This window comes from Ctenopharyngodon idella, chromosome 17 (assembly GCF_019924925.1).
Source record: "Ctenopharyngodon idella isolate HZGC_01 chromosome 17, HZGC01, whole genome shotgun sequence".
Classification (NCBI taxonomy): domain Eukaryota; kingdom Metazoa; phylum Chordata; class Actinopteri; order Cypriniformes; family Xenocyprididae; genus Ctenopharyngodon; species Ctenopharyngodon idella.
This window is the reverse complement of record NC_067236.1, coordinates 3,837,511-3,856,901: the sequence shown is the minus strand read 5'-3', so window position 1 is coordinate 3,856,901 and position 19,391 is coordinate 3,837,511. Positions and strand designations below refer to the sequence as shown.

Sequence of the window (19,391 nt, the reverse complement as noted above, 5' to 3'; positions counted from 1 at the left end):
AACAAAATATAACAACTTGAAAATAAAAATATTTTCATGCAATGCAGTCTCCGGACAGTAGAGGGAGACAGACACAACGCTGTAAACAGTCACTTACGCGCATGAGCGGAAGACGAATGTTATAACAACTGTTAAACATGTGAGGTGTGCACGAGCTGTCACAAATCATTTCAAACCATTAATAGTTCAATGTGTAGTTTTTCGTATATAGGTACTTTGGCATGCATGGAAGAAAAGTATATTATGAGTATTTTAAGTTGACGGAGGCTTGAAAAATCAACAATTAATATATTGGTTCCATGGAAACATGTGGATAGGGTTATGGATGCAGTTAAAGAATGCTTGAGGGATTTTCCTAAAGAAGCTCGGGGTGAGTTCATTGGCTGTCTATTATTGACATCTGAACGCATTTAATATATAGACAGATAGATAGATAGATAATTTACATGCAATAGAAAATTTACACACTATCCATTTACAGAATATAACGTTACACAAAAAATTTTTGTTGCACCAAAATAAATCTTTTAACACAGGGCTTTTTAATGCCACTGACCCCAAAATATGATAATTTGCACGAGGGACTCCCATCCTAAAATTTAAAAGATGGCTGTATATATATATTTTTTTTATGTAAAAAGACCAAATTAATGCTGTGAAAAAATTATAAATGTGTAAAATATTCTATTAGCCTACATTACATCATTGCTTTCATCATTTTTTACTCGCTGTAAGTTGCAGATGTAAGTTAGATGCATTTTATTAATGTATTTATTTTTATTAATATATACATTTATTTTTTTTTAATCATATTTCATTTGTTTTAAGCAATTTTTGTTTTAATCTATTTATTTACCAAGTTTAATCTTTTTTATTTATTTATTTTACATTGATTTTCTTATTTTTATTTAAATTAAATTGTATTTATTTACTTTAATCAAATGTTTTGTTTATAGTTATTTATATTTTGTTTAAATTAAATGTTATTTTTATTATTTACATTTTAATCAAATGTATTAATTTATTAATTATTTAAATCAAGTTTTATTCATTTAAATTAATTTATTTTAATCTAATGTATTAATTTATTATTTATTTTACATTAACTTTTACTTTATTTATTTTTATTAATTTTTTACACTGCTTTTCTCTAAACTTTTCTACTCCCTTGTGGCCCCCCCCCCCCCCCCCCCCCCCCCCCATAAAAAAATAATAAATGTGTGAATCTCACAAATAAATGTGTTATTGACCTCAGAAACTATATATCATGAAAATTGGGATTGTTATGAAAACACTGTTACAATATATATATTTTTTTGTGTGTGTGTGCAGTTTTTAACCCAGAATACTCCAAAACATAAGCAATAGGCCTACTTTTTGTTGAAAGCTTTGTAATGACTTATCAGTGATATCGTTATGTCTTTTCTTCCTTAGAGCTTTATCTTAACGATGCAGTGCCATACCTGGATGGGCCCCTTTCTCCACTTCAGTTTTATTGTGACTGGATTGGCCCCAACAAGCCCTGCATCATTCGCAATGCCTTCAGTGATTGGCCAGCTTTGTCTAAATGGAACCCCACATATCTCAGGTGAGACAATCAGATGATCAGATCTAACATTTAAACATTATACCCTGAAAATGTTTCTGTGCAACTTTTCTTTTCATATTTGTGCAGAGAGAAAGTGGGCTCCAAAGTCATCAGTGTGGCCGTCACTCCAAACGGATATGCAGATGCTGTAAACGGGAATCGCTTTGTGATGCCAGAGGAGCGTCAGATGTCCTTCACCTCTCTGCTGGATATCGTAGAGGGGAAGGTGAAGAGCAGTGGTGTGTTTTACGTTCAGAAGCAATGCTCAAATCTGACTGAGGAGTTACCGGAGCTGACGGGAGATGTAAAGACTCACATTCCCTGGATGAGTGAAGCTCTTGGTATGTCCACACATTTTACATTCAGTTTTTACCTGGAGAATGGTTGGAGAATGGCAAAATATTGAAATGTGGATTCTGAAATTATTATTGTTGTTTTTTTGTTTGTTTTTTTTCAGGAAAAAAGCCTGATGCTGTAAATTTCTGGCTTGGGGAGGAAAGTGCTGTCACATCAAGTGAGTTTGTCTTCACTTGGTCATAAACATAAAATATTGTAAACTTTAAACCAGTGGTTCTCAACCAGGAGGCCTCAGCAACCTTCTAAACGAGCCTCGGGATGAAATAATTTATATAGTTTAAAATAAGACAAACAAGCATTAAATTTTGCCAAAACAACAAATCTTATTGTAATTTACCTCCTCAACGACTGTTCTTTTTTTTTTCCACGGTTTTGAAAATCCTGGATATACTAATTTTGAAAGTGTGTTTTCTAGTCCTAGAAAAGTCATGTAAATTAATAAGATCCTAAAATGCCATAGGCATTTTAATAACAAGCTCTAAAATATTTTATCGTCTAGAAATTGTGAGTAAAAATGTTTTTTTTTAAAATCGTAATCCCTAATCCTTATCCAGTAAATCAGAAAATCATTGTTTAAAAAGATCGGGAACCTTAAAACCTCTGGAAAAAAAAAATCTAGAAGAGCCTTTAAATATTGTTGTAGACGGTAAACTTAGAATCAAAAAGGTTGAGAAACTACTGTTTTCACAACCAATTTATGTACCCAATTTTGTAAGTGAACACCATTTTGTTTTATCTGTAGTGCATAAAGATCATTATGAGAATCTATACTGTGTGATCTCTGGGCAGAAAGAGTTTATTTTACTTCCTCCGACTGATAGACCTTTCATACCGTATGGTAAGGAGTCGTTTCTCTATCCCAATCTTTAATTTTACTTAACTTATCATTTCATTAACATGCTTTAAGGAAATGGCCTCATGGCTCTGCCTCTGTATATTGGCATTGTTTTATTTTCTCCTCATAGAGCTCTACCAGTCAGCAACATACAGAGAGAAAGAAGATAGCACCTTTGAAATAGTAGATGAGGAAGATTCAGTCAAAGTATTTAACTTTATTAAAATTAAACTATTAAAATTGAATTCTATATTTTTCTATAAATTTTATAAATATAAATTAAAAATATTTTTTGCAATATTTGTCCACATCTTATACCTCTTTCAGGTGCCCTGGATCCCTCTAGACCCCTTGAACCCAGATTATGAGCGATATCCCTCCTACAGGCTGGCTAAACCTCTGCACTGCACTGTGAAAGCTGGGGAAATGCTGTACCTGCCCTCCCTGTGGTTCCACCATGTGCGACAGTCTCATGGCTGCATAGCGGGTCGGTGATGTGACTGCTAACAAGATTGCTAACAATGCTAACTTGTAGAGATGCACCGAAATTAAAATTCTGGTCCGAATCCGAAAATTCAGGATGCATTTGGCCGAAAACTGAAAATGAAGAATAAATGAATAGTCAATAAATTAATCAAACTTATTCAGTAATCAATACTCAAATAGCTTTGTAGAAATAGCTTTAGAACTGTTTCTACTCCAGTTTGTTGCTGAAATATTAACATTTAAACTACACTGTAATAACTTGTTATCATTACAGATTTATTCAAATATACAAGAAATAATGAATCACTAGTTCACCAAAAATTTAAATTTCTGTCATTAATTATTCACCCTCATGTCGTTCCAAACCCTTAAGACCTTTGTGCGGCAGAACAACGGCTCATTATTGGCCAGCTGATGCGTCAGCATTCTGACATAGAACCCGGAAGCTCTGCACTGTGTTTACAACGTGAACAGCGTAGGAGATGACAGGGAAGAGAAGAAATTGTTGAAAAAAAGTCGTTATTTTTGTGCATAAAACGTATTCTCGTCGCTTCAAACATTAAGGTTGAACCACTGTAGTCACATGGACTATTTTAATAATGTCTTTACTACCTTTCTGGGCCTTGAAATTGGTTATGATGTTGCTGTCTATAGGGAGGTCAGAAAGCTCTGATTTCATCACAAATATCTTAACTTGTGTTACGAAGATGAACGAAGGTCTTACGGGTTTGGAACGACATGAGGGTGAGTAATTAATGACAGAATTTTCATTTTAGGTGAACTAACCCTTTAAGTAAAAATATAATGAACATGTAATATGGTTTTATATATAAAATACTCTTCTCTATAGTTATTTTTTTCTAGCTAACTAATGACTTTATGGACATTGAATAGTTTTACTGAGGTAAATGTAACTCTAAGTGACATATAGCTTGTATAGCCTACAAGCTGTTTTATTGACGTCTTTCCCTGGTTGAAACAACGATTGAGCGATTACATGAGACAGGATTCATTTCGGTAAGTTGTCCTTTACCTTTTAACAATCCTTCTGATGTTCATTCATGTTTATTTGGTGCTGTAATTAGTAGTAAAGAAGAAGAGATGATCGGTTCACGTGCCACTTGAACTGAGGTGCTACAGCGATCTTTCATGAGGTATTAAAGAGCACCAAAATGACATTTATTGTTTGAATTTCATAATAAATCGACAGAATTTTAAAGTTGAGACTTTGCTTCATATTAAAAGTAACAAAGCACAAAGATTTCTGCGATTATTGGATGGCAGTCCTGCTAAATGTTTAGTAAAGTTTTGTTCATGCATCAACAGAAAACGTCTCAGGTTAATACTGTAACCCTGGTTCCCTGAGATGGGGAACAAGACACAGCATCATGGAGTTGACGCTATGGGGATGCCCTCAGCGTCACCGATATCTGAACACATGTACAACAAACAAGGCAATCTTATTGGCTGATGGCAGTCCATGACGTCACAAGCAGAGCACTCGCGAGTATAAGAGGGCGCCTGCAAAATACACTCAACTATTTTGTCTGAAGGAGACGTGCAGGCAAACCCAATGCATGGCAATGAGATGCAGCGTCTCATTCCCCTTTCTCAAATGGGGATCTAGCGTTGTTAGAAAAATACTATGAAGCGATACAAGCCACATACAAGCCACCGCTTCCTAGTATTTTTCTAACCAACGCAAGATCCCTGACTAAAAAAAATGAACTAACTGAAGCTACAGGTAGCAACGGACATGTTCATTAAGGAACAGGGTCTATGAGCTACATTAAGTATTACATGGATATTGTCACTGTGGACAGGTCTATCCCAACCAGAAGCCCTGGATGAGAAGAGAAGAGAAGTACAGTGCCTGCTCAGGGACAGGGGCACTGCTTTCAGGTCTGGTGATCAGGCACAATACATAGCTGCCAGAGCCAACTGAAAAGAGGCATCAGAGAGGCCAAAGCTGCTCACAGGAAGAAAAATTGAGGACCACTTTCACAGTAACAACGTGAGGCAGGTATGGGAGGGGCTTCAGCACATTACCAACCACAAATCCAGTAACCTCTCAGTTGCTGATGGTGATGCATCACTGGCAGAGGAATTAAACCATTTCTTTGCCCGTTTTGAGGTGGAGTCTCCTGAGGTAGCCACATTACATCCACCAGTTCACAGTAGCCACATCTTTATTGTGGAGGAGCAAGAGGTGACGTGTGGCCAAGCTGGCAGACTTGGGACTATCCCACTCCATTTGCCTCTGGATAAAGGACTTCAGATCACTCCCATAGGAGGGATCCCACATCCCTCAGGGATGTGTTAAGGCCCCTACTCTACACCCTCTATACTCATGACTGCATCCCCGCACACTCCAGCAACAACCATCGTCAAGTTTGCTGATGACATCACTGTTGTGGGATGCATCTCGAAGGGGGATGAGTCTGCATATCGGGACGGGGTGTCTGTGTGGTGTATAGAGAATAACTTGGTCCTTAACACCACCAAGACCATAGAGCTGATCATAGACTACAGGAGGAATAAAACAGTCATTCAGCCCTTACTCATTAGCGGGGACTGTGTGGAGAGGGTTTCTGGGTGTCCACATTGAGGAAGATCTGACCTGCTAAAACCACAGCACTAATTAAAGAAGGTTTAATTACAGCAGAGACTTTACCTCCTGAGGATCCTCAGGAAGGAACCATCTGACTAAAAAACTCCTTGCATCTTTTTACCGATGCTCCATAGAGAGCATACTAATATACTGTATATGTTTGTGGTTTAGTAGTTGCAGAGTAGCGTTATTAATTTCTTTGTATATAAGAATACAATGACAATAAAGGCATTCAGTTCAATTAAATTCAGGGAACCATGGTTATAGACGTTCCCTTTCAAAATGGAACTTCGACGTGGCGTCATAGAGTTGTCGCTATGGGTAACCAATACCCACTCCGCTATGCTGAGGGAGTGCCTGCCTCACTAGACTGTAGATATGCAGACCATAGTGGACATAAAATATAGCCCTCGCTTCATCTAAAGGTATGCAAAGACATGAGGAGCATAGAGCAAAGGCTTTTGCCATCTCAACTCAACCCCTCAGGAAACCACAAGGGAGCTAAAGCTCACTTTGATGAAAGTCTTCTCCAGGATGTACTCTGAGACTTAAGCACTTTAAAGGGTTAGTTCACCCAAAAATAAAAATTCTGTTATTAATTACTCACCATCATGTCATTCCACACCCTTAAGACTTCATCTTCGGAACACAAATTAAGATATTTTAGATGAAATCTGAGAGGCATATGACTTGTAGAGTCATAGACAGCAATTTAACCACCTCTTTCAAGGCCCAGAAAGGTACTAAAGACATTGTTAAAACAGTCGACGTGACTGCAGTGGTTCAATCTTAATTTTTAATAATCTTACATTTGTGACATCATGGACTGCTGTCAGCCAATAAGATTGCTGTTTCGGTCACTGATTTTGGCCCTCCAAAACCAATTTTCGATAGCCAAAATTTCAGTGCATCCCTACTTGCATATTCTGTTCTGTACTTTTCTTATGGTCAATAATGTAAATAATCATGAATAACAATGATGTTTAACATGCTCTTTTTGTCTTGGCAGTGAATTTCTGGTATGACATGGAATATGATATAAAGTACAATTACTTCCAACTGGTGGAATCCCTGACAAATGCTGTGGGATCACTATGAGACTGTTATCACATAATATGGCCTGTTCAAAGGTGAAGATTTGGTTAGTATATATTCGAATATCAACAGCTGGTGGCTTTACATGTGAAGATTCAGAGACTTCATGAGATGTGCAGGTATATTTTTAAGTGATATGAATAAATATTGCAATAAACAATGCTATTTCCCATGTAATAAATACAGTTTTATTTGTTTGACGTCTCTGAGAAAGAGATTTCAGATCATAGATTGTATAAACACTGAGAATAGAAACACTTGACTTCAGTTTGGAGCAAAAGGTAACACAAAGTCACAAGTTTCCAAAAAGAAACAGTCTTAGAAACTACTGGTCCATCTGTAATCCTAGACTACATCTTGATCAATTGGCCATATGTTACATGAAAGCAGAGCTGGTCACCACAGAGATAGCGCTGAAAGCTGAAGGTTTGCATGATTGTTTATGAGCAGCAGGTCAAGCATGCAACCATGCGAGCCAACTCTAAATTCTGCCCTAAAAACCCATTCTTCATGCATATGTAGTGTATTCATGCTGATTCTCTTTAGTGCTTTTCTTACAGATGCAGTCCTACTGTACGGTTTTCACTTCTGCTATATCACTGAAGCCCTCTAGCTAGCTAAATCAAGTCTGTTTGGGCTTACATTATATATCATGTTTATGTCATGCATTCTCAGTCTCTAAAGCCATAGCACTTTTTATATGGCGGCAAATGAGAGCTTTTGTGGCATACCAAATGGGTTTTAATGAATCTATTTTACTACAAGACTGCCAGTGCAATCTGCCATTAGTGAAATAGGGCGTATATCCCTTTTTTTGGGCTACAATGAGTAAAAATTTGCGATGTTGTTGTAATTGCATTTTGCATCTTTTTCTGTTAATAAATTTGTACCGACAATCCTCAAAAAAATGTGAGCAACAATGGAACTAAGCAATAAGTCAACAGAATTTATGCATCTCAGACACCAGGCACGTTGCAGCTGTACTGTCAGACCGTACAGTATGACCCCAGTAAAATCCTGCATAAAAGGCAATGGCAACTGTGACATCACCTGTATCTTATGTCATGCTGTATGATATGCATCTTTGGTCTTGACTGATGGCATTGACTGGGTGTTTACATTATCAATCATGTCACATTCTGACATTTTCATTCACAAAGAGCATGTCATGCTAATTGATCATAGATTCAGTTTTGCTCTTTGACAAAAATAATCTTTTAAGGTCCCAAAATCGTACAGTGTGCACCTAGCTGTGCAATTTGTATCAGTAGAAGAGCTGGACATTATAAAATATGTGCTGGTCCATCTACAATATAGAAGTTACAGTACACTTAACATTACAATGCCATAATTTGAATTAAGCTTAATAAAAAAGTTTCAATATTATTATGTAAAAGAAGAATTGTTTCTACCAGAGGTAAGAGAGGCAATACCTTAACCTAGTTAGCAAAGGATTGTGGATTACAGAATGACTGTTTTGTTTAACTCATGGGGAAATGAGAGCACATCACATGACAATAAAAAATACCTTTAAGAAGTCATCACCGGAAAGCAATATGTAAAAATGCATTTCATTTCAGGACAAGGATATTTTCAAAACCAAACTTATGGAAAATCTGTAAACCTTTCTCATAATTTGTGCACAAAAGTACTTTTTCTATCTACTTGGCTATTGCATCTCCATCAGTGTCATCAGAATGGTCAATTCAGTTCAGTGCTTTTATGGCAGTTTTGTTTCTGTTAGTATTTGCAACCTGGAATTAATCAATCACTGATCATTTTTGATATATAACCTGCTTGAATTACAAATGCCGGATTTATTCCTTAAAACAAATTGCTGGTCAAGATTAAGGCACCCGTATCCATGAGAAAGTTACCATTCAAGTACAAAAAAAGTCCTGCAAATAATACAAAATCATCCTTCAAATTTCCTCAAATTTTTCCTCTGGCACCCAACTGACCCTGCTGGGTATCAGGACATTGACACTGTACAACAAACACATGTTGAAGAGCCTCTGTGCAACTCATTGACCTATCACATGAGAATAATAAATACGCACCCCAAAGTCCCAATTTAACTTTAGAGTATCAGCACAAACACAAAATACAGTATAAAAATCATTCCATAATAAAAAGGTAAAAGTGACAAATCTGCATTGCTAAGACTTCCAGGGATACCGGTCCCTTTGAAGTAGAGCATTGAGAATTTTTTTTAAAATATCAAGCACAATGCTTGCCGGAAATACTCCTTTCAACAACAACAACAACAACAGTTAATTTTCTCTGTAACTGTTTTAGTTTAAAACATGACCGAATATTGTATCCATATAAAACTGCTTATTTGTCTTTAAGACGGTGACCAAATTGCTGTACCATCCAGTCAACAAACCATGTAATCAAATACTCTCCTTGATGACATGTAGGTCTTTCGAAAGTTACCATGGCGAAAACATCCGGATACATTTTTAGTAGCAGGACGCAAAGAGGTGAGAAAAATCAGGGGTGTGTTCCTGCCATTGTAGCATGCTAAACAGGGAGGTAGGATAGTGGCATTTCTTCTCAATCTCTTTATTAAAAGCTCCCCACTATCTAAAACAGTCTCATGGCTTGGTATCCTGTTGCAGCCACGCCGCACAGAGTAGTCAGATTTTGTTGTCCATCCTCTTCTCTACCGCACTGAGCAGCAATTTGGAGTACTGCTCTAGAAGGGCTAATGTCCTGTCGTCGCCCAATGTTGCATTACTGTTAGCCAACATGGGCACTGTGCAAGTGCTAGGCGGTCTTGAAGGAGTGCATGGTGGCAGGCAATTCAGCTCATCTCTCATTGCCTGAAATGCTTCGGCCAGCACACGTGTCATTTCCTGCTGCTCCTCACTGGTGTTGGTGGAGTTGCTTAGCTACAGGAGTGCACACACATATGCAAAGTTAGAGTCAAGTCAGCCGCACAAAACAGTTTAGGCAGACGTGTGGGCTGAAATGCAGCCTACTCTACAATTACATGTGAATGTGACCTAATGATAACCTACCATTTTGTAGAGGTGGGAGGCTCTTTTAAAACTGCTCTGCAATTCATTGGCAACCAGCCTACAAGAATCCACACTGAGAGATGTGTCTGCAGAAGAGAAACCGAACTCTGTTAGAATCATACTGTGTCTTAACATGAGCCTCGCAACAAAACAATCCAATTTTGACTGAGCATACAAAAAAGTAAAACTGAGAAGTATAAAGCATTGATAATGATTTATAGAAGTGGTACTCAGCACAAAGTGATTTACAGAAGTATGACATGGATTAACATCATTTGATTTTCCTGGAACAACATTCTGATTGTTAACCAACAACAGCCCTAATTCTAACATTAAACTGGAGGAGAATGATTGATCTTAAGAAAATTGTTGCAGGACCTTATCCTAAAGATCAGAAGTTAATGACTGGTTGGTAGGAATGTTGTTCCAGGTCCAATATTTCTCTAGGAGGCTCACTTTCTTGCAGTGTTTAACTCCAACTCCATCCTTAATTCTAAAGACCTTGATTAACAGGTTCTGGTGTGATTAACTAGGGTTGTAGCTAAACACTAAAGGAAGGCAGACCTCCAGGAGTAGGTTTGGACACTCTTGACCTATCCCAAGGATGCCCAATCCTGCTTCTGGAGGGCCACTTTCCAACAGAATTTAGGTCTAGCCCTAATTAAACACACCTGAAACAGCTAATCAAAGTCTTCAAGATCCCTAAAAATGTCCAGGCAGGTTTAAAGGATTAGTTCACTTTCAAACTAACAAACGCATCGCTTCACTTCAGAAGGCCTTTATTAACCCTCTGGAGCTGTGTGGAATATGTTTATGATGGATGGATGTGGATGGAGACACTTTCTTCAGCTCATGCTCATTTGGTAGCGCATTACTGCCATTACAAAGCTCGGATGCGTCAGGATATTTATTTATATTTCTCCGATTGTCTACGTCAGAAACAAGAAAGTCATATACACCTAGAATGGCTTGAGGGTGAATAAAGCTTGAAAGTGAACTAATCCTTTAATAGAGCTAAACTTTGCAGAAAAGTGGCCTTCCAGGAGATTGAATAAACTCTTGTCATAACCTAAACATAAATCTACCCTAAAATCAGAGGTCAATGATCAGTTTATAGGAACGTTGTTCCTGGCCATAAATATAAAATCAGAGGGCAATAATTTGATTAGTAGGAATGTTGTTGCATCAAAGGATGTTGATCCAGGAAGCTTCTACTTTAAGTGTTGTATGTACATACACCTTTACACAATGAATTAAAGTTGATGCTTTAAGGGATGAACCTTAAATTTGGTTTGGTTTAATAAAGAATGTTTTAGCAAGTAAAATAAATGTGTTAACTTGGCCCATAAACTGGCTGAGTACCACTGGTTTAGAAGATGGATGTTACAGAAAGTGTTAGTAAGGGCATGCCTCACCCTGCAGGTGGTATTGATTAATGGATGGAGAAGGTGAAGAGGAGATGAAAGAAGTGATGGAGGAGGAGGAGGATGAGAGAGGCCAGAGCCCTTTGGTAAACAAGTGTTTAGACAGCCCAAGCCGTAGCAGAATGGAAGATGGAACGAGGGAAGACTGATGTCCCAGCAAACCTGAGTCTTGGGCTCCTGAGGAAGACTGAAGAAGACTTGGGCTGCACTGGCTTATGGGGGAGCACTCAGCCTCAGGGGTATCCTCTTTTCTTGGCTCTGTGTGCGAGTGAAGTTCAGCTTCTGTTAAGTTCTTGCTCTGGCTGGGAATAAGTACCATATTGAGCTCAATCTGTTCTGGGTTTTCAGATGGGCTCAAACAAACAGCTGTGACCGGCTGTACGATGCTGTTGGGCAGGTGAACTGCTCCAGGAAGTGAAGAGGGAGTTGTTGGGGTTCTACTCAAGGACTCCTTTTCCTTTTGTACAAGCTTGGGGCTCTTGCTGCTCGGCGAGAGGGAAGATAAGAAAGGTTTATCTGGAAGAGGATTGGGAATGTCTATATGGAGCAGGGGTCGAGCACTGCCAGTCAGTTTGACCTGGAGACCTTTAGAGGAAGAGTTTCCAGTTGAGCCAGCGCTCAGTGTGGGTACGACTGCTGCATGGGGCGTGAAGGGGCCTGGAAATGGGGACGTCGAAGTATTAAAGGAAGACACCTGGGTAACAGGAGTGGTGGGCTTGCTCTGGGAGGAGCTCCGAGGGTTGGAATAGTCAGAACCTGAGCCCCGGCGTGGGTCTGAAGATCCTGTGTCTTCTCCTAGTTCCACGACATTCAAGTTGTCACCCATGGAAACAGAGCGGGAAATCTTGGCCATGGAGCTAGTGGTAGGACTCATGTAGGAACGGGATTTGGACTTGGTAGGCGTAGTGATGTCCCTGGGCAGGGTAGTGGTAGGGCTGGTGAGTGAGACAGAGGGAAGGGAACGCCGTGGTCTCTCAGAGGTCTGGGGCTGTGGGTGGACTTCCTTAGAAGGACGACTGGATGTCTGGACAATATCAGCTGATCAGAAGAGGGAGGGTGCAGGTGATTAATGTGAGACACTAAAAAATTATAGCAGTGTCAACTTAAGGCTGGAAAACACTACAAGACTTAAAATTTGAACAGATTTTAAAACACTAGGCAAAATACACTTGCCGACTTTTTAAATAGTAACAGAAAAACTGAGCTTCATACACTAAACCACTGAGGATTATACACTACCTACTAGGTACTAGTAGAAGACACATGACAAATGAAAACAATATGGCCCGGTTTCACAGACAGGGCTTAGATTAAGCCAGGATTATTCCTTAGTTCAATTAGGAAATTTAAGTAGCTTTTATAAACATGCCTTGGAAAAAAAATATTACTGGTGTGCATCTTGAGACAAAACAATGGCACTGACATATTTTAAGATATGTCAGTGCAAGTTGCTTTCAGTTAAAACAGCTCAAACATGCATTTTAGTCTGGGACTAGGCTTAAACGGGGGCAGGTGTTCTAAAATCGGCTCAAAAAAATGCCCATCATACACTGAGATTTTCTGCAAAATCTGTCAACTCTGACTGGAAGTGTTGCCTCCTCCAGACTGCAAATAAGGGCAAAAATCTAAGCAAAAGTCTTGCAGGGTTTTCCAGCTTTTAGGGTTACACACCTTTCTCAAGGGCACAATGGTAGTATGAATATTAGTACTCATTCTTGGTCTATTTAATAATTTGTTTAAAAATACATTTAAAAACTTTTTTGGACATAATTATTAAGATGTGTGCACTTATAGTAATGTCAATTGAAACTTTTCAAAGAGTGTTTCTAAGACCTGGGGCTTTATAAAACTTTTCGTAGATTTCATCCTGAAAGTGTACATACTCAAAAAAGCTAGATTTTGCATCCTAAATGTGTATATCAAATGTAAAACAGAGTTTAAATCATTCTGTTTACTTCATTACTTTTCTCACACCAGGAAAAAAAGAATTTGCGCGCGTGGTCTAGAGTTTCCGTACGTTGCGCACATATTTACGGCAAGTTTGTTTTTTTATAAATCCCGTTATGTGCATGGAAAATTGCATATTTCTATGCCCATTTTGTGCGTACGCAACAGTTATAAATGAGGCCCCTGGACATTTTAAAACTAGATTTTTCCTTCCTTTTAAAAGATTTTTCTTTTTTTGTGCACACTCTTATATGTCACTAATCCATGAATCACCCAACTAGATTATCTTTAGATTATCTAGATTATCACTTTTACAAGGACTGATCCCCTTGAGCAACTAATACAAACAATATTCTAAAATCTGTAGTGCAAGTTATGGTTGCTTTACCCTCTGAGGAGATGTTGTGGATAGATTGAGCTTTCCTCATGCCTGCAGAACTGTTGTGACTTGCAGCAGCTTTTGCTACGGGGCTGATCAGTCTGCGGGAGTCCATGATGGGTGTGCGTTTCTTCTGGATTAAACGCTGACCTGTTGTCCTCTCAGAGCCCTGGGATTCCTGCTGTTTGCTTGGACTCTTATTCTCCATGAGGGGCCGTACCTCTGAGATAAGGGGCCGCACCACTCCACTGGTGGTTTTACTGTCACTGCATTTGTTTAAGGGGAATAAGAATGCAGTTCTACAAAAAAAAAAAAAAATGGAAGATCAATGTCATGTTTTTCCTCTCAAATGTCATTGGGAATAGAAGTCACGGTTAGAAGGGATTTGTTCACAGTGTGACTGTCTTACCTGCTAGTGGAGTTCTGAGAAAGGAACTTCGATGACATGCTGTCAGAGATATTTGGAGTTACTTTGGTGGGACTTTCTGCCAAAAGAAAAAAAAAAAAAAAAAATGTATGAGAACTCATACTTACAATAAAAAAAAGTGTGTTAAGCAAATTGCGAACATGACAAACACCCTACCAGGGTTGTTGAGGTCTGACAGGTTTGCAAAATGCCTCTTGAGAAAGGCCTCCTGGTCTGGGGTCTGAGGTACAGGAGTCTGAACCTCATTCTTCCTTAAGCTGTCCTCCTCTTCCTCATCAAGATCTTCCATATCCAGTTCTGAAGAGTTTCCATCTACACTCAGTGGCTCAGTGGGCTCAGAGTCTACAACGAACACACAGAAATATTTGCTCATTTTTCTTATCAAGGACCCATTGCATCTACTGCATTTACAAATTGACTGTGCAAGTCTTTTTGTTTAGTTTTTTTCTACCTTCTCCAGGGTGCTCAGGGCTAGAGAGACGACTGCTGGAATACTCCATAGAGCACGCACTGTCTGGACTCTGCTTCTCAGGACAAGAGTTCACTTTAGCGCATCTCACTCCATGGGGCAACTTTTTCACCTGATACTCACTATGTACAAATAAAGAGAAGAGAGCGGACAGACATTTGAGGATCATCTTAACGGGGTGTTTTATATCATCGTATGCATTTGAACTGTCAAATTAAAGGAATACGCCACCTAAACATTGAAATTCTGCTATCAGTTATTTACCCTCATGTTGTTTGAAAAATGTATGACTTTCTTTCTTCTGTGGAACATAAAAGAAGATCTTTTGAGAAATGCCTCCGCATTTTTTATTTTTTTTCCATACAATGAGGTGTCAACAGACTCCGATATTTTTGTTTCAAACTTGTTCAAAATGGAGAAAGAAAGTAATACAGATTTGGAATTACATGAGGTAAATGATCACAGAATTTTCATTTTTGTGTGAATTAAAGACCGTGACTCATAAAATCGAGAGATATTTATTTTTTTTTTTTAAACTCACCTGCCGGCAAGACTGATTTGATCTTCACATTCCTCAGGATACAGCACCTCTGTCTCTGGAGTTTGAGGAGACAGCTGAATGTAATGAGGACGTGTTTGTCCTCCTGGTCCATTATCTTCAGGTACCTACAGAAAATATACACAAGTCAAAAAGGTACAGAACAGACAGCTTTGCATTGATGTTTTGATTCTCATTTGACTCATGTCTTCTGTGTTGTCTCTACAACATGTCACAGACACTATTATTCTAATGAGTTTTTACTTTGGCGCATACCAGTTTATTATTGTTGCATGCGAAAAGTGAACTGTTTTTGGTCAGTTCAAAACGGCACAGTGGAGCAGTGGAGTATATTTATGTTGATTTATGCCCAAGTCTGGCTCAGAGAGACTATATTGGACATTATATCACATTACAAGATACAAGTGGGTATGTTTTGTTTATTTTCATATAAAGCTGTAGCTAAGCTATTCTTTGAAGACTTCTGTATCTCACCCATGCAGCTATGGTCTGAAGACTGATGGTGCTGCCCAGTTCCTGGTTCCTAGGCAGTGGAAGATCTTTATGAACATCATGGGTTTTGCTGGGGAAGTGGGGCATGGCAAAAGACTCCAGCTGCCTCAGGTCCAGCATGGACTTCACCTTCAGATCCATACTGCCCATTCGCCTGGACCAGCGCCGCCTTGGCCGCGGACCTGAATCCTCATGTTCACAACTGTTGGATTGCTGAGAAGAGAGAAAAAAGTGTGTTAAAGAGCAGCATGGGGAAGAATTAAACCAAATGAGAGAATCAAAATTAAAATGATGTGAACTTGTCATAGACTTTCTTACCTTCTTCATGTGGGAATTTAGAGTATTGCGCTTTTCTTCAGATGATCCTTGTAACAGAAACAAACAGTAATATTAGAAGCTCTCAAAGCTTAAAATAAACATTCAGAAGAAGTCTCGCCCAATAAAATCACACAACGTGATCCAACCCAACCCAAAAGAGCCGGATATAATGTAACAAGCCAAACCAGTTTAGTAAGACTGCTGGAGAATGTCCGATGCATTACCTGTCTCCTCGCCAGTACTGCTACCCGATGACATGTGAGGGAACATCTCATCTTCATCCTCAATGCCCTCCTCTTCCTCCACGTCTTTGTCACTATCAGATGACATGGTGCCAATGACTGGGGCACTGTGGTTTTCTTTCTTTGTACTGATACAAAAAACACATTATAAAATCACAGTTTTGAGTTGTGTAATTGCAAAAACAACTAATGAGTGTGATTTGTTATATACCTAAGTGTGTGTTGTTTATTTGGAGGGGTCTTCTGAACAGGTTTGCTGTTCTGTTTCAGATCTGAAAGCCGTTGTCTCATTTTGATGGTCAACTCAGGACAGAGCCGCCATACAAAGATGCAGCTGAACACACACACCAACAGACATGTTTAACACTGTAATATGGTGAACAAAATATAGTTAGAAATGGATTCTTCGTATGAGAAACATAATTTCAGAACACCTACCTGTCTCCTGACACAGATATCAGATGTTTACAGTCATTAGTAAACTTCATTCCTGTTACAATCTCTAGAAGAGGAAAACAAACACAATGCTGCTTAGACTTGATTTCAGGGTATAAACATTATTCTAAAAAGTTTAAAACATTTTAGTTGCATAATCTCACATGCAACAGGATCTTACCAGAGTGGCCAAACATGGTGGCTACACATTCTCCAGTGTAGAAGTCAAAGATGCTGATGTTTTTGTCTGAGCAGCTTGTGGCCACATAAAGACCAGAGGGATCTGTCTGAACCTAATAAACACATTCAGATGGATCAATAACTGTATGACTGAGAGCAAAAGCAGTATCTGAACTAATATTAAAGCCTAATCTCTTAATTCAGGGTCTGCCTACCTTGATAAGGGTCCCGTCCTCCCCCTGGGATCCCTTGTAGACCTTCTTCTGTTTGCCATTGCAGATGCTAAAGATCCTGCAATTAAACAAGAATCAGAAACCTTCATGACTGCGACAATCGCCTGAGGGTCAGGAAGAGGGTAAAATGTAAAGGTAAATTACATCAACTACATAACCGTTTAGTAGGATTTTTATTTAGGAAATTAATACTTTTTTTTTTTTTTTTTGGCCTTATGCATTTATTAGATAAAGCCATGTAGGCAAGACAGGAAGCAGTGGGAGGAGGAGAGAGGGGAACGGGATCGGGAAAGGACCTCATGCTGCCCGAAGCGTTACTGCGCTGCATGTTGGAGCTCTGTCCACAAGCATTAAATTGATCAAAAGTGACAGTAAAAACATATAACAAAAGATTTCTATTTCAGATAAATGCTGTTCTTTTAAACCTTCTATTCATTAAAGAATCCTGAAGAAAAAATGCATCACGGTTTCCCCAAAATATGAAGCAGCAACTGTTTTCAACATTGGTATGGTAATAATAAAAAAAAAAGTTTCTTGTGCAGCAAATCAGCATATTAGATTGATTTTTGAAGGATCATGTCACACTGAAGACTGAAGTAATGATTCTAAAAATTCAGCTTTGATCACAGGAATAAATTATTTATAAAAATAAAATTAATTTAATTTCTTAAATTAACAGAAAACAATTTTTGTAACAGTAACAATATTTCACCATATTACTGTTTTTTAAGGGTTTAAGGGTTAGTTCAACCAAAAATGAAAATTCAGTCATTAATTACTCACCCTCATGTTGTTCCACACCTGTAAGACCTTTGTTCATCTTCAGAACACAAATTCAGATATTTTTGATGAAGTCCGATGGCTCAGTGAGGCCTCCATTGACAGCAAGATAATTAACACTTTTAAACGCCCAGAAAAGTACTAAAAACATATTTAAGACAGTTCATGTGACTACAGTGGTTCAACCTTAATGTTATGAAGCGACGAGAATACTTTTTGTGCACCAAAAAAACAAAATAACGACTTTATTCAACAATATCTAGTGATGGGCGATTTCAAGACACTGCTTCATGAAGCTTCGAAGCTTTATGAATCTTTTTTTTCGAATCAGTGGTTCAGAGCGCATATCAAACTGCCAAAGTCACGTGAAGCATTGGAATTTCGAAACCCTTATGACGTAACGAAGCCTCGTTTACTGAAATCATGTGACTTTGGCGCTCCAAACCACTGATTTGAAACAACAGTTTCTTAAAGCTTCGAAGCTTCATGAAGCAGTGTTCTGAAATCGACCATGACTTGATGTTGTTGAATAAAGTCGTTTTTTTTTTTTTTTTGCGCACAAAAAGTATTCTCATCGCTTCATAGCATTAAGATTAAACCGCTGTAGTCACATGGACTGTTTTAAATATGTTTTTAGTAGCTTTCTGGCCATCTGAAAGTGTTAATTATCTTGCTGTCAATGGAGGCCTCACTGAGCTATCGGATTTTATCAAAAATATCTTAATTTGTGTTCCGAAGATGAACGAAGGTCTTACGGGTGTGGAACAAGATGAAGTAATAAATAACAAATTTTCATTTTTGGGTGAACTAACCCTTTAACTGCATTTTTGATCAAATAAATGCAGCCTTGGTGAGCAGAACAGACTACTTTAAAAAACCATTTCAAAAATCTTACTGACCCCAAGCTTCTTAAGTAGTATAATGATTGGATTGGTTGAGATAGCCTTTCTTTTTCCCCTTTCTTTCTCAGCCACCTGGGGGCGCTATGGCATCATGCCTCCTACTGCCATTCCTCACAGCAGTTCAAACAAGGCACTGCCAGCTTTGGGAGGAGCATAACCAATGAACCCCTCAGGCTTCACATGACTTGCACGAGGAAAAAAAAAAAAAAAAAAAAAAAAAAAAAAGAGTCTGTGCCCATTAGAGGCACTGAAAACTCAGAATGAGCTCCAGTACACAGCCCTACAGCACTGACTATTGACTCTATTGATACATTTGTATAGGTCAGGCCTCCTTCTTCTAAGATCATTCATTGCCACTGCACCAAACAGCATAGAAAAGATGCTGCTTCCAGTGAAAATGAGACAAAGGCACTAAATGGTCAGCTGTATTAGACACGACATTCCTGGCATTTTTCTTGCCCACAGTGCAGAATGAATTTGCGACCGTAGTTTGAATGAACAAAGGAAAACAGTTGCAAGTCATGCGCTGTGTTGGTTCCTTCCTAATGTTGCCCTTTTGTGTGGGATGGCAAAGTGAGTCTTACAAAACACAATGAGGAAAAGAGT

General features: G+C 38.5%; 2 protein-coding genes across 5 annotated transcripts in view; one reads left to right on the top strand and one right to left on the bottom strand.

Annotated features, from left to right (window-relative positions):
- The first annotated feature begins 104 nt into the window (after positions 1–104).
- jmjd7 (jumonji domain containing 7) lies at positions 105–7,153 on the top strand. Its single transcript, XM_051867311.1, has 8 exons — positions 105–370; positions 1,435–1,588; positions 1,676–1,929; positions 2,046–2,102; positions 2,688–2,783; positions 2,911–2,987; positions 3,108–3,267; positions 6,887–7,153. Exons 1-8 carry the CDS (start codon positions 322–324, stop codon positions 6,973–6,975), a joined length of 936 nt encoding a protein of 311 aa, XP_051723271.1. The 5' UTR covers positions 105–321; the 3' UTR covers positions 6,976–7,153.
- mapkbp1 (mitogen-activated protein kinase binding protein 1) overlaps positions 7,138–19,391 on the bottom strand; it is a 51,809-nt gene continuing 39,555 nt past the window's right edge. For 2 of the 4 annotated variants that reach the window (XM_051867291.1, XM_051867293.1), the window contains 15 exons: positions 17,086–17,161; positions 16,872–16,983; positions 16,694–16,757; positions 16,467–16,589; positions 16,238–16,383; positions 16,014–16,060; positions 15,678–15,908; positions 15,186–15,310; positions 14,627–14,766; positions 14,332–14,517; positions 14,158–14,233; positions 13,758–14,047; positions 11,414–12,460; positions 9,999–10,084; positions 7,138–9,869 (listed from right to left, as the gene is read on the bottom strand). In XM_051867291.1, coding sequence (XP_051723251.1) covers positions 9,615–9,869; positions 9,999–10,084; positions 11,414–12,460; positions 13,758–14,047; positions 14,158–14,233; positions 14,332–14,517; positions 14,627–14,766; positions 15,186–15,310; positions 15,678–15,908; positions 16,014–16,060; positions 16,238–16,383; positions 16,467–16,589; positions 16,694–16,757; positions 16,872–16,983; positions 17,086–17,161 — 3,004 coding nt within the window. In that variant the 3' untranslated portion in view covers positions 7,138–9,614. The remainder of the gene's footprint in view (positions 9,870–9,998; positions 10,085–11,413; positions 12,461–13,757; positions 14,048–14,157; positions 14,234–14,331; positions 14,518–14,626; positions 14,767–15,185; positions 15,311–15,677; positions 15,909–16,013; positions 16,061–16,237; positions 16,384–16,466; positions 16,590–16,693; positions 16,758–16,871; positions 16,984–17,085; positions 17,162–19,391) is intronic. The other 2 variants (XM_051867294.1, XM_051867295.1) reach the window with 2 other exon arrangements.

Coding starts and splice junctions, on each gene's coding strand:
- jmjd7 (XM_051867311.1), top strand. CDS start 322: ATGGATGCAGTTAAAGAATGCTTGAGGGATTTTCCTAAAGAAGCTCGG. Junction 1,930..2,045: donor CTGGATGAGTGAAGCTCTTG/GTATGTCCACAC, acceptor GTTTTTTTTCAG/GAAAAAAGCCTGATGCTGTA. Junction 2,988..3,107: donor ATGAGGAAGATTCAGTCAAA/GTATTTAACTTT, acceptor TACCTCTTTCAG/GTGCCCTGGATCCCTCTAGA.